We start from the raw sequence: 25,029 nt of genomic DNA, 5'->3' as shown, positions 1-25,029 counted from the left end.
AAGCCACTTTCCCACCTTAACTCAGCTCCAGAAATACTAGCCTATTCTTTATTACTTGGTAATTAAAGTACTTGAACGCATCTTTCCTAACCCATAGCTTTCACAAATATTGCTGCTGTGCTTGAAATGGTCTTATCTTCTTTCTAACTCAGGCTAGTCAGAATTAATCTGCAGTGTCCAGCTTAACGTTACTCCCTGAGAAACACTTTCTGATCACCCTTTCCATAGCTGCCCTCCCTAACCCCACTCTGCCATTGTAGCAGTCATGGCAGTACACTCTCTTCGGAGTTTGTGCCAATGTGGCCTAACACAGTCATTTGTATATTAGCTCCTTTAATTCCTCTGTTGCAATTCCATTGTGGCCTTACACTTGGACTTCCCAGTACCGAAAAATGTGACTGGCACAGAGGAGGTACCCCATAAATATATGCAGAATAAATGAAATAATGCCTTTTAACCAATTAGAGCAACCTGAACTAGATTCAAGGAACATTCTTAAATGTGGGCTTCATTAAACAGATTAAATTAGGATACCTGACAATCACCTGAAGAGGACTTACCACAAGAGACCAATGATTTTTAAAAAAACAAGAAAAAGAAAAAGAAAAGAAACCAGACAATTCCCAATATCCATTAGGCCTTGCCCTGACCAGGTAACATACCTCTTCGATGCATGTTTACCCCATCCTTTGTACTAACAAGTGCTTTTCCCTGTGTCTGTCAGATTAGACATTATCCTTCAAACCCTTTCAGTTTTATCCTTATGTAAAACTGAGAAAACGGAGGTAACAAATATCATATGGTTTCACATTTTTTAATTTTTTGCATTAGACTTCAATTCAAGATTCTAGACTGCAAAAACGAAGGTTTTTTTTTTGGGGGGGGGTGGTTTAAGCAGCAATATCCAAGGTTCTTGAAATAAAATATGCACTGATTAACCAAAAATAAATACAATTCAGGATCAAACAAATTAGTACAGCCTGTTTGGTCTCTGCCCAGGGAAACTTAGCTATAAGGACTACCTCAAAAAGGCTCCCAAGCTCTCTGGTTCCATTGGATTTGGCCAATGGAGAGTCCAGGAAAGGGACAGAAGAAAGAAGGGTAATAAGGCTGAGAGCTTTATTCCCTTGGCTCCCTTCCTGCAAGTTCACCTTGAGCTGCCTGTGTCCTCCACCAAAAACTGCACCTCACAATGTGGGCAGCGCCACAGTAAGCTCTGTCTGGGTCGCAGTAACTGCTTCCTTGTATTTTCCTTTTAGGCTTAGCAGTAAGATAGTAACTCTATATTATTGCACTAATCCTTATAGTTTCCCTCACATACCCCTTTGGAAAACACCCTTCTTCAATTATTGCATTTTGAGTGTGCTGTTTTCTGTTGGTTCCATGACAAATGAAATAAATAAGTGTCACCATTGTTGGATTCTAAAATTCTTCACCTTAGTGATCAAAGAAGGGTTATATAATCTCTGTCTAGGGAAACACATAACATGGTGGGTAAACTCTGTTTCACTAAAACAGTAGTCAGCAATGAAAAGTGTCTCTCCCATAAAGAGCTCTGCAGGGTGCACAAAAAGACCCACTACTGGAAAATGAAGCCAAAAGCTTGATTGTGATACACTGAGAAAACTGTACAGAAGGAAGTGTCTCTCCAACCTGAACCCCAACCAAACGTGCTGAAGTCATAGTACATGTTCGTACCAGGTCATCAACCCAGAGAAATAACACCAAACCTACCTCATCAAATATAACGTATCTGATCCTTTGTACCCATTTTTGACGATGAGGAGCAAGCAGTAAAATTTCAAAGCAGGCAGGCACTGTGATAAGTACCTAAAAATAATGACATTGTGTGAACTAATATTTCTAAGCACTTACTATATATAAGTATAGTTATAAGAATATAAAAGGTAGGCTTATGTGTCACTGAATGTACCTACTGATAATTAGGATATGATACTGTTTCTGAGAATTACTGTCATTTACACTGTGATTCAATAGTTGCCTCGAATGAAAGTTCAATTTTTGCAGGTCAATTATCCGTAAAATACAAGATTTAAAGTTTAAATTCCTTTTATTATGAACATTCTGAGTATTAAATACAGAAAGAATTTATTCTCACAGGTTTGGTTCTCCAACATCTGACCCTGAGATGGACTTTGGGATGCAAGATGCTTATTAAGGAGCAACAACCATGATAGAAAAGGGGAAGAAGCAGAATTGGATGGGGGAAGAAATAAACTGACAAGTTGATCGGCAAAGCCTTGGCCTACCCACCTCAGCATTCTGTAGTGCATACTGACTGTCAGAGTGCCACACATCAAGCTGAAATGGCTGGGCATTTATATTCCTGCTGTCTCAGTGACATGAGGTAAACTACGGAGGCCGATGTGGGAGAACTGACAGCTGGAATTTTTTTTTTTTTTTAATTTTTAGCAAGAGCAAATTTATTTCAAAGAATGAGTATAACTGATTTACAGCGATGGATGTGGATCTTAACTATTCTAAGGAAATTAAGTCCTGTGGACATTCCTTTTTCATGAAATCTGTCTTGACCTCATTCCTCTCAGTAAGACAAAATCTGTCCTCAAAAGGCAACCTGGATAGCACATTCCATATCTACAATGCCATGTTCTGAGATCATTTTTCACTTTTTGTTTAAGTCTCAGTTGTCTAACTATGAGTTTACCAAGGAGGACAATATGTATTTGTCTAGGATTTACCTAACACCAGGTATAACATCAATTCTACAACATTATTGCAGCCACAATGAGGTACTTAGTAAGAAAAGTACCTCTAATGGGAAATTTGTTGTTTTATAATTTACTGAGTTTTTTCAAATCATTTTTAGTCCATTTATAAACAAATACAACACAATGAAATAGAAATTGAAATGTGAAATCAAAATGTAAGTGCCCTTAAAGAAAGATGAGTTCTACTTCTCACTCTTTGGAATGTAATGTTGATTTTCTCTGATGTCATTCAGTCTTTCATAAATTTAAGAAGATTATTTCCCAAGACCTTATAATGTTGAGTTCCTAGTGAAAAACATAGATAAGCGTTCTTCCATAATTTGACAATTAATTATTTAATATACTCAACCTGACAGTTTAAAGCATCATGACGATAATCTCTTGTAAAAACACCACATAGAGCAACACCACTTGGCGTGCTTTTGGTAAAACGATGCTGGATGGTTGCTGCCACTTGATTAACAAGGGCCTGATTGACAAAGAAAGAGATCCATTAGTCATATAATAGAGACAGGTGGAAACTTAGACAACAACAGAATCTACTTAAAAGTATGTTCTTCTACTAATGGAGAAAATTAATAATACTTTTCTTATTCCCATCTACACGAGATCCACCAAAGTGTTCTGGGCTAACACAGAAAGCTTGTTGGAAAATCTCAACCTAGAGGAAAACGTAAGGGGAAAAAATGATGGCTTCTTCAGAAGGCACAAACAAGAAACGATCCCTACATATCAAACTTCTGAATGCCTGCCATGATCAAAGTTTAGAGAGAAGCTGTGAGTTTGCTATACAAGGAAAAGTCAAGTAAGAGATAGTCAAGAAAGATTTGCGCTCCTATGCTTGAGGACTTACCCAGTGTCTTCCGTTTGAATACATATGTCAACAAACCAAACCATGCTCTCAATCGAGCAGGTAGCCTAGTCGGTGGAATCAGAGTGTGGGGAAACCTACAGATCTCTCCCTAATTTACACACTATGCATTAAAAAGTCCATATAGATTAAAATTAAAATTTTAAATGTAACTATAAAAGTATCAGAAAGTGAACATATTCATATATTTTCATGTATTTGAGCATACACCAAAAACCCAAAATGAAAATATTGCTATATCTGATCATACAAAGATAGTAAGCATTACCATTAAAATGACCTTAAATATAGTAAAAAGACAAAAATGATAAATGTGAAAGAATACTAGTTTTATTTATGTCAGAGAAAGAGTTAATATGCTATTTATGTAAATTCTGATAAATTAACAGAAACACAACCTCCCCCAAGAAAAAGAAAAATGGGCATATGGATCCACAGGTAGTTCACAAATAAAGAAATGCCAAGGCCCAAAAATCATATTTAAAGACTCTGAAATCACTGGCAATCACAGAAATGTAAATTCAAATACAAGAGTTTTTAGCTAGCAGTAGGGTAAAAACTTTTCATAGATGCTATGGATTCATATTTTTAGAAGAGTAACTTGACAGTAAGTTTGCCATTTGACTTAGCAATTCCACTTACAGAAATCTTAATTTTTTCTTGTTATATTTTATTAATTTCCTTCAATGAGCTCAAATCGCTTTTACTATCATTAAAAACAAAAAAAAAAGCAATAATCAAAAATGAAGTACTAATTTAAACTAATCATTTTGGTTCTCAGGCTGACCACAAGTCACTCTATACCACACATTTTCCTAAAGGATAAAATGGAAAGAATTGTCATGTCAGCCAAGTCTGTCTTTTTAACAATAAGCACAATAAACACAAGGGATTGATAGTAAGAATATGCAAAGTTCATGTAAACAAATATTCTCCTAAATAACAAAGACTGTTCTTTCTGTTTTCAAAATAAAATCAAGTAGTGCCAGACATAAAAGAAATATGACAAAACGAGCTGGCTTGAGAGATAGGCCAGTTGCTAATAACCAATGGCACATTAGACACATCCCAAAAACATTGCACAGGTAAGGCTGGGTGCTTTGGGAACTCTCGACATAGCCCACCAAAAAGTGTATGCTTCCTTCAATCCAAACATAACACCTAATGGCAACATGGGAAGGCCAGACTTTTTCTTTACCCCAGTTCTAAGGAAAGTGGTGTGGCTTCTGAAACCGGAAAGAGAGCAAGCAGATCAAAAAAGCAAAGTGGAATCGATCCACCATCTGACCATCTGCATTATTTTGGAAGAGGAGGTTTGGAAATAAAAGAGGAAATTGTGGCCACATAAGTTCTACCTTTGTTGGTGCAACATACACAACCACCCCTTCGTCACTCTCCTTCAAGACTTTCTCCACGCAGTAGTAGGAAGCATAGGTTTTTCCAGAGGACGTCGGGGCAACAATCACTGCTGACTCGTTATTATCCACAACATCAAGGAGCTCTCGCTGCAGGGTTCAGACAACAATTTGTGTCAAGAAAGTGAGCATTGTTATCAGACTAGATTAAAATACTTTCAATAGGATTCTCTGAACTTCAAATAGAGGTTGGGTGCTGCAAACACACAGGGAGATTCATAGAAAAATCTGAGGAACTTGTATTAATCACTCAGAAGAGAGAATTTTTATCCTATTGAGTATTTGGAAAGTGGAGTTTTGTCTACAACTGAGAGAGAAAAAAAAAAAAAACGAAGCATAAGACTTAAGAAATGATTATCTTTTCACTGGAAAAACATTACTTCCTAATTACTTGTTTCCTAAGTGCGGAATGGCTGTTAAAAATTGTTTTAAGTTGCCAATATGTATTTATTTGCAGGTAAAAAATGACAGAATAGAAAACATCAACGACTCAAAATTTCATCATTTATTTCCTATTTTCTATTAAGAAAATGCCAAGGACCTACCGTGGAGGGCATGTGAGAGTTTCATGGGCTCTCACTCTAGCCTGCGCTTTTATCACATCAAAAAGATAAATGGTCAAAGCACCATAAGCTTGAATGATGGGCAGAATACGGAAGAACACCCCACCAAACACGCCCTGTTCAATCTAGGTCCACTCGCAGCCACAACTCTGAGCAAAGTGGGCATCAGAATAATTCAGCAAGCCTGGGAGAAATGGAGAGCAACCACTGACTTGCATCGTGCACTGAGGTGAGGAACTCATCCTCCACCTCCAGAAAAGGAGGCGTGAATTTTTAAAGAGATTCCACCATCAACAACATAAGAAACGTAAAGTCAGACTCTGAATGGGACATTCTATCTGACTGAATCTATGAAAGCACATTTTTGTAATTAAAACGTTCAATTTCAAATGTACCAGACTAATGAGAGATGTTGCGCTAAGCGAAAGTGTGGGCGGGGAGGGAGTGGGGCATCTGGGAATCCCTTACATTTCTTATGTAACATTTATGTAATCAAAAGCTTCTTTAAAAAAAAATTAATTGGAAAAAAGTGCTCAATTTATCAGCAATTTTATAAGCCTATTTTATACAGGAAGACACCATTTTATTTCAAATTTTATATTAGCTAATATTAATTTCACATACATTTGTAGAGCAGCTACTACATTGACATATGAAGTGTGGAAATATCTAAACAATTGTCTACAATGTTTAAGTGACTCGAATTTCTTTGCACATATTGATTTATTTGCATATGAACGCCTATTGACATGCACAAAACCTGGAGACTCATCATGAATGATGACTGTCTGACACACATCAAAAACAAAATGTGTTTGGATGGATTAGACAGAGTGTGAATATATCTCAACAAAACTGCTTGAAAAAAACAAAAACAAAAAAACATATATGTATATCCATCAAGAAGTCTCCAAGGAAATGGTCTATATATTATGTAAGAATCCCACTTTCTTTAAATGGAAAAAACTACAATTTTAATGACAAAATGATCATTAAATGACAGTGACATGACACAATATTGAGAAGTTCATGCCAAATATAAGTGGAGCCACAATAATGAGAAGCTCCAGATCATGCTTAAGAAGAAAATACCAGAAAGTTTCTTTCACTTCACATGGTTACCTGCCACGTGTCAGGAATAAAATCCGGGACTCTGGGATCTGGATCATTTCTCTCATCTCGTAGCAAGTAATGGCCCATGAATTGTAGTTGAAACCGAACAGGTCCAATGTCAATTGCATATTTATTCTTTTTCTTCTCCTTTTTCTCATCTCCTGCAACCTTTATTATTTATTTTGAAAGATATTTTAATTATAAAATTTAAATAATTAAAATATTTTTACTAAGTAGCTTCCATAAGAAAGGCATTTTACAACTTTTTAAACTGTCATATTTATTGAAGAATCCCTTTGCCACCGAAATCATCTTAACGATGAATAAATCAGCAGACTTCAAGATTTTCAACATAGTATGTGTTACTACAACCCAATATATTTAAAAACTATTGAATAATCACACTATTGTTTTGAGGTATTCTGCTAGAATTAAGTACAGAGTTTGTTTTAAGGGTCTACAGAGAACATCTGGCATTTAATCTGTTTTTCTAGGCAAGCATTTATACCACTATCCTATTTCTTGATTAGGATTATAAATTCTGTAAAATATTTTTAGTAAAATAAAATCTCTGAGATGACCTTTTTACAAGACTGTATATAATAACAATTATATTAATTTATAATAACAATTACAAACATTATATTTAATGTAATATTTTTATTACTTTAAAAACAGCGCTATTTTAAACATATTACCTGGCTTGGATATAAAGAACTTGCCAACTCATAAAATCCTAAATACTTAAGGCATCTGGCTATAAATTGATGATCAGCCTCTTGCAAAAGTTCTGGATATTTGTCCATCAAAGAGTGGATCCTTTTCATCATTTGAACAGCTATACTTAAATCTTTGTAGGCTTTATCTTTGTAGAGAGTAAATAATAAAATTGATTAATAATAAAGATGATCAAAACTAAGAAATGTTTCATTGTCCAAAATTAACAATTCAGTCTTTCAATTAATCTGACCTGATTAAACTCACTGTCTTCCTTGATATGTTTATTTAGAGGAGAGAGGATTAAACTTAATAACTAACATGAAGTTAAAGTATAACTGTTCTCACGTCATTATCTCCATAAATAATGGGAAGTAGATGTGCAAAAAGAATACCTTTGGATAAAAAGAAAACCTTTATGTATCATGATAGAAATAAGATCATTAAAGCTCAGGTTTGTATAAGTTTCTAGGAAGCAAAGCTTTCCTCCACCTATTATTGTCATACTACTTCTCTAATGTGCTTAAAGAAAAAACATGACATTAAATCTCTCATCAAAAGGGAAGCAGCTGTGGCTCAATCAGTTGGGCTCCCATCTACCATATGGGAGGCCCTGGGTTTGTATCCCAGGGCATCCTTGTGAAGGCAGGCTGGCCTGTGTGGTGCGGAGAGCCGCCCGGCTCTCAAGCATTGCCCAACCCGCAAGAGCCAGCAAGAGCAGACTCAGCAAGGTGACGAAACAAAAAAAGGGAGACAAGCAAAAATGCAGAAGAGCGCGCAGCAAGCAGACACAGAGCAGAGAGCAAGCAAGCTGCAAGGGGGTGGAAATAAATAAAAATACAGAAGAATGCACAGCAGCAACTGGACACCGAGAGCAGACAGCACACACAAAAAAAGCTGCGGGGACAGGGAGGGGAGTCAAAAAATTAGCAACAGGGAACTAGATGTGGTTCAAGCAATTGGGCACCCACCTACCACATGGTAGGTCCAGGTTCAGTTCCCAGTGCCTCCCAAAGAAGATGAGCAAGACAGTGACCTGATGCGTTGGGCTGGTGTGGTAAACTGACACAAGATGATGCAACGAGATGATGAAATGAGGAGACACAAGAAGGAAACACAATGAAAGACACAACAAGAAGGGAGGGGAGGTGGCTCAGGCAATTGGGTGTCTCCCTCCCATGTGGGAGGTTCTGGGTTAGGTCTCCAGTGCCTCCTTTAAAAAAGGAGACAAGCAGAAACAGAGGGCACATAACAAACAGATACAGAGAGCAGATAGTGAGCTCAAACCATGGGGGGAGGGTTAAAAATTAAAAAAATAAAAAAGAACCTTAGCAACATTTTTTTTAACTCTATTGTTGTCCAGAGATAAGTATTTGGAGTAATCACAGCCCTTCAAAGCAAACAGTCTATTCAAACCTCCAAATCCAGACTCTGCTAATCCCTCTCCATTACTTTATGCTTAGTTGTACCATGTGTATCCTTTTCATTCCTCTCCCACTGCTAAACCTTTCATACTCACTAGATCAGGGCTTTTTGGTACTGTCTTTTATCTAATAACTCCATATTTTATACAGTTAACAAATATTACTAAACTCCTACTGAATGCTATAAGAAGATATGAAAGAAACTTAATGCAGAGCTCTAAGGAGTATCCAGTCCATATAGAGAGAAAATGCACAGACCTTGTTCTGCCCAAATTGAGTGATAGAGGTAGTAAGTTATGTAAGTTGGATTATTGGAGAAAGGCATTATGGAAAGATGCCCCATGGAATGGACTCAGATAATAGAATTTAGGTAGAAGACAAGGAGGAAATAACTACTAGCTTTCTACTCAACTAAATCACCCAATGTTCTTTATGGTATCCCTGTATTATTAGAAGCCTTAATGTGCCCAGGTGAAAACAAAAAAACCTACATTTTTCCAGTACCCCTTATGGTTTGATGTGTAATTGTGACTAAGTTCTGTTGAAGCAAAAGTTGTTTGACAGGATTTCTAGAAAAGCTCCTAAAACGGAGACATATAGCTGGAATGAGAACTTTTTGCCTTCTTCCCTTTCTCCTAATATCTTCTATAATAGAGTCATCTAAAGGCAACTTAAAGAATGGAAAGCAATCATCAAGGTAATGGAGTATAAAGATGATCCTGGGTCACAGCAGCCCCTGGACTTCTAAATGTGAGTGAGATGAACATCTATTTCCCTTAGACCACTTTCAATGCTGATCTTTCTTAGTAGTAGCCAACTGAAAATTCTAACTGATGAAACATCCTGGATAGGGAGAAATACATGAGTTAAACCTTAATTCTCTCACTGTCATGCTATACCCAAAGAGGGCCTGGCTGTGCTAGACTAAGTACAGGATAGAATGAGAGTGGGGACTGAAATAAAGAACGTAGTGACCTTGTGTAAAATGGATTAGAGTGTGAGGATGCTCCAGACTAAAAGATCAATGAGGTCGACTTAGAAGACTTACCAGTTTGGGAGTGATTTGACACATGATTATTTCACCTTTATCAATTTAAACATCTTTACCTGTCCTATTTTTTCCCTTATCTTTCTCTTGCTGTGTGTTCTTTTCTACCACCTGCTGTAGAAATTGATAAAGTAGAGTATGTGGAAAGCCACAGCAACCTTTGGAAGAACTCCATGTGGTAGGCAGGCAAGACCTTAGTTTTATCCAGGGGAAAACAAAAGTTTATCTCAAGGGTGAGTGACAGATTCTCCTCGGTGTCTGACCATTTTTGTTGGTCCCTTAATGATGCCCATGCTTTGTAGACAGTGCTTTTTAAAACACTATTTTTGACTGCTTTTGAATGTGCTAGATATTTGCTGCTGAGATCTTCTGTGAGAGTTCATCACTCAATGGTAAAACAGACAATAATACTTATCTTGGAGGCTTTTTGTAAAGATATAATCAGATAATGCATGCAAAGCTTCCACATAAATTTCCAGTTAATAAATGGCAGCTATCATCATTACATTTTTATTAATTCTCTGATTCACTGAAGTAAGAAAACACAGTTACCTACCTTTATCTTGGCTATATTCTTTCCATGCTTTCAAGCATGCAGCTAACCCTACCATTTCAACTTGAAATTTTACTGTATTACTTTTACATGATTTCAAAAAATCTTCCAGCTTCTTTATTCCAGAGTTTAAATCCTCTTTCATTTCCTGTTCAATAGAAAATGAGAGAGCATTCCATTTTTGTTCTTCTTTCTGTTCTTCTTTGGCAAATAACCTCTTCTTATTCTCTCTGGTAATTATTTCAGCTTTGGTCTCCTGGTAAAAGAAAAGTAAAATCATGAAACATGTTGGACATATGCTAAAATGACATTTCATTAGTAAGACATGTCTTTAAGTGTATATTGAGGACTTTGACCATCATCCTATTCTTGAACAGGCATAATTTCAGGCATAATTTCCATATCTGTTTCTTAAAATCAAAGCATCTGTTAATAGAAAACTCAAGAAAATTCAATTTAGTAAGTACAAAGGCTTGCTTAAGATAACATTCTAGATTTCCAAGTGCTATAGATTATAAAGGAGTAAATATTTTTTGAAAAACCAATGAGACACTAGACCATAGTTCTTTCACATCTCCGTGCACTGGTACCTGCTGCTTTCTTGGAATCACCTTTCCTCTTTCATTCCTCCTCAGTCTCCTCTCTACCTTCTATTCACCTTTGAAGATCCTTCTTTCCTGAAGCTGTCCCTGACTCTCCCAAGCCTGAGTTAGGTTGCCTCCTTTGCTCTTCTGTTATAACTCAGACTTCTCTCTGTATCAAAGCTCCCATCAAAATGTACTGTGCAGTTGTGAGTTTACTTATCATTCCTCTCTGAATTGAGATTCTTGAGACAAGAATGTACCCTGTTCATTTGAATGTCCTAAGTACAAAGCAGGTAAGCCATAATGTGTGATTAATAAGTGAGGACAGGGGAAGGGAATGAAAGGAAAATAGCTGATAGAAAAATGGTATGAATCCAACTGATTTGCTTGGGCTATCTAGAAATGTGCTTAACACTGACCTAAAGCACTTTATGAAACTTCCTTTACCTTGCTTAGCAATTTGCTTTAGTAGTCTACCAAAACAAACTTGTAACAGCAAAAGAATTTCAACAAATTCTCCTCTACTCTTCTGGTTAGCCAAGAAATTAACAGGTAAATGTTTCCTATAATGAAGTCAATTTCAGCTATCATCATTTAACAATATTATTCTGATCAATTTTACATTAGTTTCCCAATATTTTAAACTTCCAAGTTCACTGTGTCAGGTTAACCTGGCATGATTCTACCCCAGTAGGGCATTCATGTCTTCGTAGACTTTGGTGATTTCTTACATAGAAGTCTTACCTTGAACATGCAGACATATTAAACTGTTACTAGGAGAGTAAATGTTTATGGTGCTATGAATGTTTAATTCAGACAAGAAAATTTATGTAGGTTTAATAATGGAAACAGTGGGGAAAGTCATGAGATATTCTGTCTTCGTATTTTGTATTGTATAATAAAAATGTTTAGCAAATTCATGGTTCTATAATGTCTCTCTCACATATATATATATGTAAGTGTAAGAAGCCTCTGAGTATTCCTAAGTGAAAAAGGAAATGTTGTAATTGGAGGGTCTCATTGGCAATGAAATTGTCTATAAAATAAGAAGGAAATGGTTATCTCAAGGAGGGAAACAGTGACCATGTAACTGGGCATTGGAGAAACTTCGTTCTGATTCAGAGAGAAAAAAGAGGTGGAGCAGCCCTCATTTCTGCTTAGCTTTCTGAAGCAGTTCAAGACTAGAAACTTCACAGAAGGACTGAGAAACTTGCAATTTGTGATTATTGCTTAATGTTATCTTAAATGGAAAATAAAGGGGTTTTGCTGAAAAATCCTCAAACTGATGTCTATCACTAGGAGGTCTGAAACTTCCTCTCCCTATTTACTAATTAGTTATATGTCTGGCAAAGAAATGGCACACTTTACTGACCTAACCAAAAATTTCCCAAAGCTCAGTGTTCAAAAGTGAGAGTAGAAATGTTTTCTTGTTTCCTTTCCCCAGACTTTATACGTTTCATTTACCATAACTTTACTCTGCTGACTTCCATTTGGGGAGGCAGATTTGCAGCAAACACCTGGGTTTATGACTGGTTTAGTTAAGTAGGTGTTCACTCTACTATTTAAAACCTTTGACCTTAAGAGGAACTTCTAGTGTAAGGAGTGTAAATGCCTTTCTCAATTTTGAGGCCAACAGAAATACACTAAAGCCTAATGAGATGTCCATTTTTATTTAAAAAGATAGCAAAGTCATTGCCCTAAAAACATCAAATCAGTCAATACAGTTTTAACATAACCAGTTCTTTACTTAGATATTACCAGTAATATTACCTGATCATTTTTTCTATCACAAGTTATTACTTAGGTTACAGGAATCCAACCCACACAGAAAGAGGAAATGGAGGGTTCTTGCTGTCCACTTACAACAAATTGGTGGACTGATTAATTACTAGAACATTTTGGAAAAGTGCAGACAAACTTTGTAACTTAAGCCAAAAAAAAAAGCAGATATGTATTTCAAATGCATTTTTCCACATATATGTAAAAAGATGTTCATTGTTGTTAATAAGTAAACATCTGTATTTTACCCTAAATTCAGTATGTTCTAAATCCATCTCTTTATTCATTTAATGCTTTATATTCTTTATCAAATAAATATAATTTTATTATGCATAGATACCCATATACAACCTTTATATGCATACTAACCCTTCTTAACAAGTAAGTAAAATATTAAGCAATCATACATAAAAGGAAAAAAGCATAGCATGGAAAGAAACACTGAAGAGATGAACAAATATCAGTTTAAGAAGTGGAAGAGCAAAGTAAAAAACATTTGATAGGACTTGTCAAACCTACATGTGCCTTTTTGCTCTTGGATTGATTGAAACATTTCTTTGGCTGGATAGTCTGAGTTACAATGACTTTTGAAGAGACTGATTCTAATGAATTCCCATACAATCGTTGAAAAACATGATACTTTTGCAAGGATCTAAGAACACGAGGATCTTTGGAACTTTCTGAAAAAGGAAAGACTTAAATGTAACATTCCCACATTTTTCAATAACATTCCCTCTGATTTTCCACACCATCTAACCCACAGCTGTACTTTTTTATTTTGGAGCAATAGTTCAACCTGGTTACCTTTGCTAAAGAGGGATATTAAGTCTGGCTCTCTCTTGTGTATAAAATAATACCTGCTCTTATTAAAATTTGGAGGTGACAAGACATTTTTTCATGGTCCACCTCGAAAAGCAAATATAAGAGTGTTACGAAATACAAAATAGATTCTGTACTTTACCTCTGCCATGTGCCCTACAAATGGAGTTAAGAAAAAGTAAGAGGCACAGTTAAGAAAGCAATCATCCAGGATATGCTGGCTTCTTGCATCTCTAGGAAAATCCCTACTGAGAACCAAAGGCAGGAGGTAGGCATAGGAGAAAAGCTTAAAACTTTTTCATTATTGTAAAATCCAGTGACATAGGAAAACCCAGGAATCCAGATATGATTATTCTCAGACCAAAAAAAAAAATCACTTACAGGAAAAAACTAATTGATTATTTTTTCTATACTTGAATCTACATGTATGAAATCAAACCACATTGAAGGTTGTTAACAGCTCTTCGTAAGAGTAACCTCACATCGTGCAGGATATTCATAACTAGTTTTATCAGCAGGATGAAAAGGATTCCTTAAGAGCGTGCTTTCTATGCATACTTTAGACTCTCCTGAAAGTAAGTGTTGCCAGGACATAGGGTGGGGTGAATATGGGGAGAGAAAAAGACGGAATGAAGACAACGAAATACCCAGAGAGACAAAATCCTTATTCTAGTCTCTGTTGATGGACTGTTAGTGGTTTATTGGGCGTTCCTTTGCAGATTTAATCCCTCTGAGCATGAAGACAGATAAAATGCTTGCACCTGTTACCTACAATCAACTGCACAGTGTGAAAGCAGCTGAAATTGCTTGAAAAACGATGTTTCTGTCAATATATCTGACTTCAAAGATACTCACTTTTTTTAAAGTACAAACCATATTTAAACAGTTTAGACTTTTGAGGAGACAAATGTCCTATCTGTATACTTCCCTCTACGACATCTGCATCCCTAACTATGTGCACATGGGTAAACAAAGTGGGAAATTTTCATTAACATCCTTCCTGATAACAGAGTAAATTTTCACTATACGATGAAAAGTGGAAAGTGAAACTGCTTTTAAATTTATTTTAGTCAGTCACGGAACTTACCGTCAAAATTACTCTTTGTCCTATCATAATCATCACTAAGGGGTTTGTGAGAATGCCAATGTACAAGTTCATCAAATTCCTTTTGTTTAACCAGTGAAGTAACAATGGGATCATCACTGTGAGACAAAACACATATATGCACATTTTCATTTGCATGCCTCCAGATATATGATGCATAGATTTCATTTTCTTTTTGATTCATAGCTCTCCTTTCTCTTTCTATGATGTGCTATGAGTGACAGAATCCAAATCGACTTCCTTTCTCTAAGAGTCCCATGAACATCAACAAATATTCATTAAAAACAAGTAGCTGGAATGATTTTGCTCTAAGATTTAGACCGTACAGATTTTACCTAGTAACAATCAGAAGGCACTGATAAATTTAATATTAAATTCATTTATGTTACAAACATGTATTCCATTTAATATATTGATTTCAAATAATCTTTAACTAAAGATTAAATCCCACAATTATTTCCTGAGACTAAAGATCCTATACCTCTTTAAAAAAGGCAGATCTTTCAAAATGTCTCCAACAAACATATTAACCACGTTAGATGACATTGGAATAAAACCCAAAGTAGGCAACTTTTCCTTGGAGCATTCTGTAAGTAAACAAAAAATTAAGACAAAGTCAGATGTGAAACTTTCATATAGGAATGTTACTCACTACTTTCTAAAGTTCACACTAGAAAACATTTTGCATTGATCTTATTTTCATTTCTCAATCTCTGCCCTTCCCATAAAACGATTTCTCACATTAAAATATTTTGGCACAAAGCAGGGAATAAAGAAATAGATGGCATTTAAGCATTCAAGTAGCTAGGGAGACAGATATGGGGGGTGGGGAGAAGGAAAAGAGAAAAAGAAAGTCATCTAAGTTTCCTATTTAGTGTTTATTCCTTTTATCATTCCCTATTATGAGTAAGTATCTTAAAGATGGGAGTCTTACTAAGAGATATTTTGCATACACAGTTACTTTTATGAAAATGGAATAAAAGAAAAGTTGGGGAAAATACATATGTTAATACTTGATATCATTATAGTATTCCCTTGGGTCTTCCTTGATCTCATATATGTATGTGTGTGTTTACATAAGTGTGTGTATATATTACATTCCAAATGCATGTATATGCTATTATTTTAATATTACATTCAAAATATATATCCTATTCAATGGATAGATGACGCTGTAGATGATAGAGAGAAAGAGATAGATGATCGATTGATAGATATAACTTTCCAAACACATTAATCAGCTAATGAATAACTTTTATTTAGTTTCTGCCTATTAGGCTCCCTGGTGCTCACTTTTGCTGTGTTTGCCCTGATGCCTCTCTGTCTGAGCACTTTTTCTTCTTAAAGCACATGTGAAGCAAGCTAGAAGCCCTGAGAATATAACATCCCCAGGGACAGCCCTCTGCCAAGGACCAGAGAGATACCACAGCTATCTTGTTCTTTAGGTAAGGAAACTCCACGGTGATTTCTACACCATCCCTAGACATTCAAAGTGAAATTCACCTCAATTGCACAAAGTGGTGAACTACTCATTAACAAACGCTGCATTGGTTTTCTTCCTTGTCTGACCTTACCTCCCCACTCTCCTACTAGGACTCCTTGGCTCAACAGAGGGCTTGCACTTCAGGCCTTTGCCTCGGAAGCTATCCTGACAAGAGGAAAAATGACTTATGTTCTTCCCCCATAGTCTGGAAAATAGCCTATGTCAAAGCAGCCTAATTTCCCATGAGCTTTCCTTTTTATATCCTTCTGGGATCATTTTTCTTCTACCTGAAATTCATCATATAGAAATACCTTCAGTGATGTGATAATGGGTAGATGCGTTTTTGTTTTCCTGAAAAAGTTCACAATTACTTCTTCATTCTTAAATTGTATTTTTTGAATTACATGTACTTCCACTGAATAGTGACTTCTATCATTGCTACTGGGAATTCTGTTATTAAACTAAATTTTGTTCCTTTGTAAATCACTCTGTGATATTTCTTTTTACTTTTTTTTTTTTTTGGTTTTCTGCTATTTCGATGTTGTGTCAATCATGTCTGTCTGTGAATGTATATGTACCTCTGTTTAATTTAGTCCATTTGTGCACTCTATTTCCTAAACATGCAAATTTTGTTTCCTTAATCCAAGAAAGTGCCCTGCTATTATCTTTTCAAATATTGCTGATTCCACATGGGTTCAGTCTCTAAATGGATGAATGTTAGGCTCTCTCTATTTTCCAAGTGTCTTAACAGCTCTTTCATATTTTTAATCTCTGCTTTAAACTGTTGTGAAGATTAATTTTGTGTCAAATTGACTAAGTTATGGGTGTTGAGTTGTTTGGTCAAACACTGGCCTACACTGTGCTGTAAAGGTATTTTATAGATGGGATTGACACCTATAATCGGTTGACTTTAGGTGAAGATTGCCCTGAATCATGTAGGTGGGTCTCATCCAATCAGTTGGAGGACTTATGTGCAAGAACTGAGAGTTCAAGAAATAAGAGAAATTCTGCCTGAAGACCATGTGCTCTACTCCTCTCTGAGTTTCCAGCCTGCAGGCTTCCCCTACAGGCTTTAGACTAAAGATTCCAATATCAGCTCTTACCAGAATTCTCGGCCTCTGGCCAAGAATGGAATTTAGACATGCCAGCCCTCACCACTGCCAACTCAATTTCTTAAAATAAATCTCTCTATATATACATTTTTCATGTAGACACACATACATATCCTGTTGATTCTGTTTCTCTGGAGAACCCTGACTGATAAAACTGAATAATTCATTTCATCTATCCTAGTTCACAAATTCTCCAATCAACTTCTTAACTCGTGAGTCATAAAATATTTTTCCTTCTAAAGTTGTATTTGGTTATTTTACAGTGTGATTGTTTTTTGTATTTCGTCTTTTCTCGTGTTTCCTATTTTATTTTGTATTTCTTTAAACATTTTTAAACACTTCACAATACATTTTACTTATGATATTCCAAAATTTGAAGTACTTTAAGTTCTAGTTCTATGGCTTACTATTTCTCTTAAGTAGCTTATTTCATCAGTTGTTTTATAATTCTCTATTTGAGCTCATATTTGTTAGTGTCTTATCTCTGGGAATCTTCTATAGAGAATTCATGTATTCCTCTATAGAGAATTTGTCAGATTCCTTTGATCACTTTAAAAGTTAATTTTCTGGGTAAGGGTTATCTTGACCCTCTAAGTAGTGTAAATTTAATCCCCAGATTCTTGGGAGGGTGGGCCTATAATTACAGATATCCAGAATGATTTATTTTTTTTCTACCCAGAGACCAGACCCAGTGAGAGTAGTTTGTTGCCATCCTTTGCTGAGAAGCAGGCTTAGGGATCTACCCTTTTCAGTATACACCCTGTGATCCTCACTTGGTGCAGGGGTCTTAGTTATACTACAAACCTTTGGATCACTGTCATCAGTAAATACTCCTCAGGCCAGTGATGGCTTCAACGTTGACCTTGCACAATGGTTTATAGCACATGCCCCTTCCTTTTCATTTTTGGCCCTTGGATTTCCCTTACATTTTTTTTTTAGCTTAGCTATAATTGTATAAAAAGTTGTTTGGTGTCTTTTACCCAACCCAAAGAGATTTTTCAGTTTATCTATACAGCCATCTTGTTGGAAATTAAAGTCACATATATCTGGCTTTTCTTTAATTGGCAACAACATAATTACAATTAAAACATATAAATCTTCAAAATACAGTCAAAGCATACTACCTTAATGATATGACAATAAAGGTAATTTATTTTTGTTACTAAAATCCACAGTGTCAGAAAATGATTTATACTTATAGCACTGACTTAACGGTGTTTTCAAAGTACAGTCAGTGATGCTTTAATTTCAAATTAATTTAAGGATTTATTACCTTTTATTGGTGATAGATTCCTTCTAAGAAAATTAAGTTTTGTTGTCCGCAAAGGAAATGGCTTTCCAACACCAAACTCACTGACCAAGTCTGACACGGTATTCCAGAGGTGTTCATATTCCTTCATAACGGAATTGCCCAAATTCAAACTTAAGCCTATATAACAATGAAAAACATCAAATATTGAAAATTCATCACTTATATACAGAAACACACATTTTCACCAAATTCATACTGCTCCAAAATATTTGTCTAACAGTGAAATTTTCAGTGGCCGCCACCTTGCACTTAAATGAAAACAGGCATAGTGTTAACCATGCAACTGCAGATTTTAAAAAAATTTATCTTGTTTTCCTATTTGATAACTAAATATTAAAATTATAATTTCTTAACTAAAGCAACAGATGATGAATATTTATTTTTTAAGGTAAAGAAAAAAAAAACTATACCACACATAAGTTTACAGTCAATAAAACTGAATAAAAATTATAATTTTTGAGGCCAGAAAATCTATAGAGAATTGCTAAATTTGTATGTAGCTAATTAATTCCAGTGGTTACAATTTGAAGGAACCAAATCTTTGAGATCAGAGTAGCTTCAATAGTGTTCAATCAGTAACTATCCTCCTAAAATGCATATGTGTTGTTTTCTTTTTACTAGTGAGAAACATTAGAAAATTTATTCTAAAGAAGTAATTCAGAGAAAAACAAGTTGCATGTAACAAATATATAAAGCAACTTTATCTTTGGAAAAGAAACTAAATCATCTTAAATAGATAGTATTAGTAGAATGAATAATTACAGTAAAACTATGAAGACATATTATGCATGTATTTAAATGAAAAATTCAACTGTTTAAATTATGCAGAAAGGCCAAACACTCAAATTCATATTTTCCAAAAATATTACATGAAAATAAATGTGATTTGCAAATTGTTTTCAATTAAATAAAAATTACATATATCTATAAACAAAGATTGGAAGAAAGGAAAATGATTGTTGTGTTGTATGTTAGAAGTATGGGAACTTTTTTCAAGTTTTTAATCCTTTATTATGTTCATCTCTGGGTGAAATTAAAATTATATATATTATAATTATATACTAAGGATGTACCTTGAACATTTTCTTTTTCATAGTAAAAAGCAATATTCTTCAACAAAAGCTCATCACTTGTGTCAGAAAGATGAATTAAATTCAGATTCTCAAATTCACAATTGTTTATATTACTTAGGATAAAATATTCACACCACTTTTTCTGAAAATGAAAAATAAAACAAAGTTACTGTCAATTTTCACATTAGCAATAAACTATAGAATGACTTCATACCCTACTATAACCCAGCTGAAAAGCAGGTTGGCAGGGTTATTCCATTAATTAATGAAAAGGCATTCTGTCTCGGTAAATGATGAAGACTTTTACTTTAAAAGATTAAAACAGAAAATAAAAGCAAAACAGACCACAAAGTAGATTTTTACAGTTACTTTTTCTGGATCAGGGAAGCCAGTATTTGGCTTTTAATAAGATTTTTTCTTTTCACAGTGTAATCCACAGATACAGTTCCAAGGTCACAAGAAGATTTCTGCTTTCAAAGATATCTGTTTTTGACTTAGGTTTTAATGATTTCCTATTTTGCTTTCAGATAAAAAAGCATTTTTTAAAGAGCATTTTGACTGTTGGGGATCTAGAAGAAATTGAATCTTTGCAAACTCAAAGAATCCCATCTACCCACAATGGTGTGCAGTGGTTTATGAAAATGAGGCTTTGTTCCCATTAACGGAATGCCTTCATCAACCCACTTACTTGGTTCACAGAAGATGCAAGTAACATCAGCAAATGAGAGCCTAGTGAATGAAACAATAGAGATTCCCAGAGCCATACAGAGATGGTTCTCAAACTTCAGTCTTACCTGGAAAGGTTGTTAAAACAAATTGCCAGACCTCATCCCCAAAGTTTCTGATTGGGTATATTTAGGGTAGGGTCTAAGAATTTGCATAGATGATGTAGGTTGAATTGAGTCCACCTAAAAGATACATTTCAGCCCAAATCCTTGGTAACTTTGAATGTGACCATATTGGAAACAGGATCTTTGCAGATGTAATCAAGTTAAAATGAAGTTATATTGGATTATGGTGGGCCCTTGATCCAACGACTGGGTCCTTACAAGGGAAGGGAGATTTGAAGACAGAAAGACACACACAGAGGGAAGATGGCCATACAAAGGGGTCATGGAACACAAAAGGTTAAGAACCCCTGAGATTTCCCTACACATGGCTCTTCTGTCCTTCTATTGAACCTATAATTTGTACAAGAGTTGGTGAGTTTATGTCCAAGAGACTTGAATCTCTGGGCTGCCCATGTGCCAGCTGGGCCCTGAATTTCAATGGAGTTGCAACACATACTCTCCAGTTTTTGGACTCACCTGGGAAAACTAACAAGAAGGAGAGGATGGATGACCAATGTACCAAGGAACTGAGAATGTCCACAACTGCAAGCAAGAGAGTCCCATACATCAGCCGAATGAGAGCAAAGCCCTCCCTCAATTAAAGTTGGAGTAGGGATCACCATCCCAGAGTCCTCAGAATTGAGGAGTGAACTATGGACTTAAGTAGACTTATTAATATTCTACTATAGACTTATTGTCATTCTAGCAATGTAAGAACTTATATCATTGATGTGGAGGCAGTGGTCACTTGAGGTTCTGGGGATAGGGAAAGGGAAAAACAGGTGTATGGGGGCATTTTGGGGACTTGGGAACCATCCTGAATGATATTACAATAACAGATAGAGGTCATTATATATCCTGCAATAACCTACAATGTAAACTATAATCCATGCTTAGTGGCAATGCTCCAAAATGTATTTATCAGTTGCAATGAATGGACCACACTAATGAAAGATGTTGCCAATGTGGGGAAATGTGGGAGGTGTGGGGTGTGGGGTGTGGGGCAAATGGGAGTTCCTATATATTCCATGTAACATTTATGTAATCTAAGTATCTTTAAAAAATTTTTTTTAATTGTATACAAAAAAAGAACCCCTGAGATAGCGTATGGCCCTGCTGATACCTTGATTTTGGACTTCCAGCCTCCAGAACCATGAAAGAGTACATTTCTGTTGTCCTAAGATGCCTACTATGTGACACTTGGCAAAGCCAGTCCTAGGAAACTAAGACAAGAGGTAATGCTGACACTGCTCTGTTGTCAGGGCACCATACTTTCATGGTAGATAAATTATGACCTCACGAACACACATGCTCCTCATCTTAATCTTTTTGGAATGAAACTATTGGTAAATAGTTTCTCTGAATGTGTTAAGGTGAGTCGGGATGTGGACTTTTGTGAAAAAGCTCTTGGAAAGTCCTAGTTAGTAGTGACTAACTGAATCTGAGTGAGTCTAAATCCATATTACTGGAGGCCTTATAAAAAGTGAGAAGTCAGAGAAAGACATAGGAAGAGGAGAACAAGGATATCACCATGTGACAGGAGGCAAAGGTACATGCCAAGGAATCCCAAAATTCACAGCAAGCCAGCACTAGAAGAGTACAGAATTTGGGGAGAAAGCATGACTCTACCCTGGCTAAGATTTTGGACTTCTAGCTTCTGAAATTGTTAACCAATAAATTTTTCTGTTTAAGTGGACCCATTGTGTGGTATATGTTATGGCAGCTGTGACAGTTTGGATTTGTGAATCCCAAAAATGATTATGTATTTTAATTAATACAGCTGTGGGTGTGAGATTCTTTGACTGCATTAGATTCAGGTAAGGGGCCTTGATTAGATCACTTGATTAGATCTCTTTCAATTGTACTACAGCAGTGAGACGTGACACAGGTGACTCAGTCTTACATGACTGAGAACAAAGAGAAGAAACACATGGGAAAGGGAGTTCTGCTATCTTCACCTGGCCATGTGAGAGAGAAAACTCCAGGTTCACCTACAGCTGCAGAAAGACAGAGAAGCTCCAAGAGGCTCACGATGATGAGGCCCAGGGAAAGATGCCTGACAGTCTACTGCTGGGCTCCAGGAGAAAATAGAGAGAGAACTGCAGATCTACTATCTTGCTGGCTTCATGGCTGGACTCCAGAATGTTAGCAGCTAGCCTTTGATTAGAAAGCATCTCTGATCATGCCTTGATTTGGAATCCTAGCAACCTCAGAATTGTAAGTTTTTACCCCAGATAAATCCCCATTATAAACGCCAACACATTTCTAGTATTTTTGCATCGGCAGCCTTTTGCTAAGAGAGCAGCCCTGGAAAACTAAGACACTCTGAGCAGCAGTCATTTAAGATTTCTCTCCCGATACTTTCCCATAATGCCACTAAGTAATAATATGTGAAAACAGTGCAGCACATGTTTTTCATTTCATTCATCGCATAAAGAAGTGACACGTCTGGTCTGCATGTGTCAAGATTTAGATTAAACATCATGGAACTATTCCTTTTCTGATTTTCATAGTTATTACCTCCACAGACCGCAGAAAATACTCTTTTATACACCCATTACCTCGTATGTGGAGCCACTGGACTCTGATGTAAAGCTAGCTCTCTCTCAGTCTATATATACCCTGGGCACAGGTTCTCTCTGTGTACAGACATGTAGGACTTTAGGGGTAAATATATCAGGTCTTTTCCACCCCATTAACATGCTGTTGTTACTACTAAACATGGCTTTAGAAATTACAAGTGGTTAATTTAGGTTGTTAATCTTAAAAGCCTCCTAAGGGACTGACATCATTCCAATATAAATCTATTTTTGAAGGTAATTGTGGTTTTTAGCTATCAAACAATTGAAATAAACAAAAAGTAACCTAATGAAGAATATATTTACCATTTTTAAGAAAGTGTAAATTTCTTTAATCCAATGGGAAGTGATGAACCTAGTACAAGCTCTTTGAGAAAGAGGTAAGTGGAGTAGAAAAACCACACTGAGACAATGCAGTTTACAAAAATCTTCCATCTCCTGCAGGGATAAGCAATTACTTTTCACCTAAAAAAAATAAAGAAAGTTAGTCAGAGAAAAGCAGATTATGAAATAACATAATAAACAGGCAGCAAGATAAAAGTGGGCAGCCAAATTTGCTGTAAAGAAAATATGTGTTATTTCTTTCATCAGTCCACAGTGTGAAGAAAGTTCTTCTCAACTGCATCCACAGAAGTATATGAACTCTAACTGCATTTTTACAGAAGTGGGGGAAGGCGCCAGAGAAATGCACCTTAGAAACAGTCCACTTTCCAAAAATAAAGCATTTTTTTAGGAGTTTAATTTAATCCATACTTTAAAGGAACTGACCAAAGAGGTAAAGAAGTCATAACCCCACAGGACTCTACACGGACAGAGCCACACATTAAATACTATGTCCCATCCAGGGCACCATATTTTTTAAATGTAAACAGTTGAGAAAGAAGGGAAAGAAACAGACATATTTAATGTCATGTGCAAGGATCTCAAAGCAGTCATCAAATGTGTGCAGCACTGCCAGTAAAACAAGACTAAGACTGAACCAGGGCATCTCTCTGAAAGAGTCTTACAATAACAAGTTTTGAAAAGATAGGTTTGGCTTATTATCATTTTTTGTGACAACAATTAAAATTGGCATGGCTACTCATGTATAAAAGTTTCACTAAAAAATATTCAACAGTTATTGGAAATCCAACTAATACCAATATAAAGGATGCTAGGTAAAAAGTTACGAATCCTGTCCATTTCCAAAACTTTGGAAGAAAGAGAGAAAATCGCATTTTTCTTTAATAGGACTCTTTAGTCAAGAACCCCCCTGTAAATAAATGTTTGCACATGTGTGTATCTTATTATGCAGGTATGTATGTGTGTGTGCATGTGATTGAGCACATTTATGTAGAGAGGAGGGTTTAGTTGAGGAGAGAATCCATACTAGTTAACAGATTCCTAAATTTCATTGGTAGCCAATTGTAATTTAGTAAGGTTATTTAAAGGTAAAAGTAACTTACGGTTATAGGAAGTTTGCAAAAGTATTTTCTAAACTGAAATATTTAAATGGCTAATTCTAGGAAGCCATTAGTAAATAAACATCTGAATTGATATTATTAATAAAGTACTTTGTCCTATACTGCTAAAATAAAATGCCTGTTAGTTAATGTAATCCTGGTAAAGGTACAAGAGTAAAAAGTAAAGTACTAAAAATAGTTAAGTTAATTTAACCTATTATAAACTGCACTGGAAGTATTTAGACATTATATAAAAATTAAGAGAGACAGACTTCAGTAGTGTTAAACTCTTGTGCATTCAAAACAAGCCCCTTCAGTACACTGCATGGTGCTTCTCCATTTGAGTTATTGGCTAGTTTGATTATTACAACCCCTAAAACAATAAAAGTATGTACTACATCTCTGGACAAGCTCTTGAAGTGGATGGAAAGTACATTGCTGTTTTAGACTCCTGCAG

The 25,029-nt window shown here is 35.7% G+C and overlaps 1 protein-coding gene across 2 annotated transcripts in view; it reads right to left on the bottom strand.

Moving 5' to 3' along the window:
- The window catches only part of LOC101434287 (probable ATP-dependent RNA helicase DDX60), a 115,836-nt gene that overhangs the window by 53,526 nt on the left and 37,281 nt on the right, over positions 1 to 25,029 (bottom strand). For both annotated transcript variants that reach the window (XR_011648433.1, XM_004475388.4), the window contains exons 8-19: positions 23,437 to 23,595; positions 19,722 to 19,863; positions 18,610 to 18,765; positions 15,223 to 15,328; positions 14,724 to 14,839; positions 13,337 to 13,497; positions 10,458 to 10,710; positions 7,411 to 7,577; positions 6,722 to 6,880; positions 4,977 to 5,126; positions 3,100 to 3,219; positions 1,735 to 1,830 (exon numbers count right to left, since the gene is read on the bottom strand). Coding sequence is in view for 1 of the 2 variants with exons in the window: in XM_004475388.4 (XP_004475445.2) it covers positions 1,735 to 1,830; positions 3,100 to 3,219; positions 4,977 to 5,126; positions 6,722 to 6,880; positions 7,411 to 7,577; positions 10,458 to 10,710; positions 13,337 to 13,497; positions 14,724 to 14,839; positions 15,223 to 15,328; positions 18,610 to 18,765; positions 19,722 to 19,863; positions 23,437 to 23,595 (1,785 nt within the window). In the remaining variant the exon portion in view is untranslated. The remainder of the gene's footprint in view (positions 1 to 1,734; positions 1,831 to 3,099; positions 3,220 to 4,976; positions 5,127 to 6,721; positions 6,881 to 7,410; positions 7,578 to 10,457; positions 10,711 to 13,336; positions 13,498 to 14,723; positions 14,840 to 15,222; positions 15,329 to 18,609; positions 18,766 to 19,721; positions 19,864 to 23,436; positions 23,596 to 25,029) is intronic.

This window comes from Dasypus novemcinctus, chromosome 1 (assembly GCF_030445035.2).
Source record: "Dasypus novemcinctus isolate mDasNov1 chromosome 1, mDasNov1.1.hap2, whole genome shotgun sequence".
NCBI classification, from domain to species: domain Eukaryota; kingdom Metazoa; phylum Chordata; class Mammalia; order Cingulata; family Dasypodidae; genus Dasypus; species Dasypus novemcinctus.
This window is presented reverse-complemented; position numbering and strand designations above follow the sequence as displayed.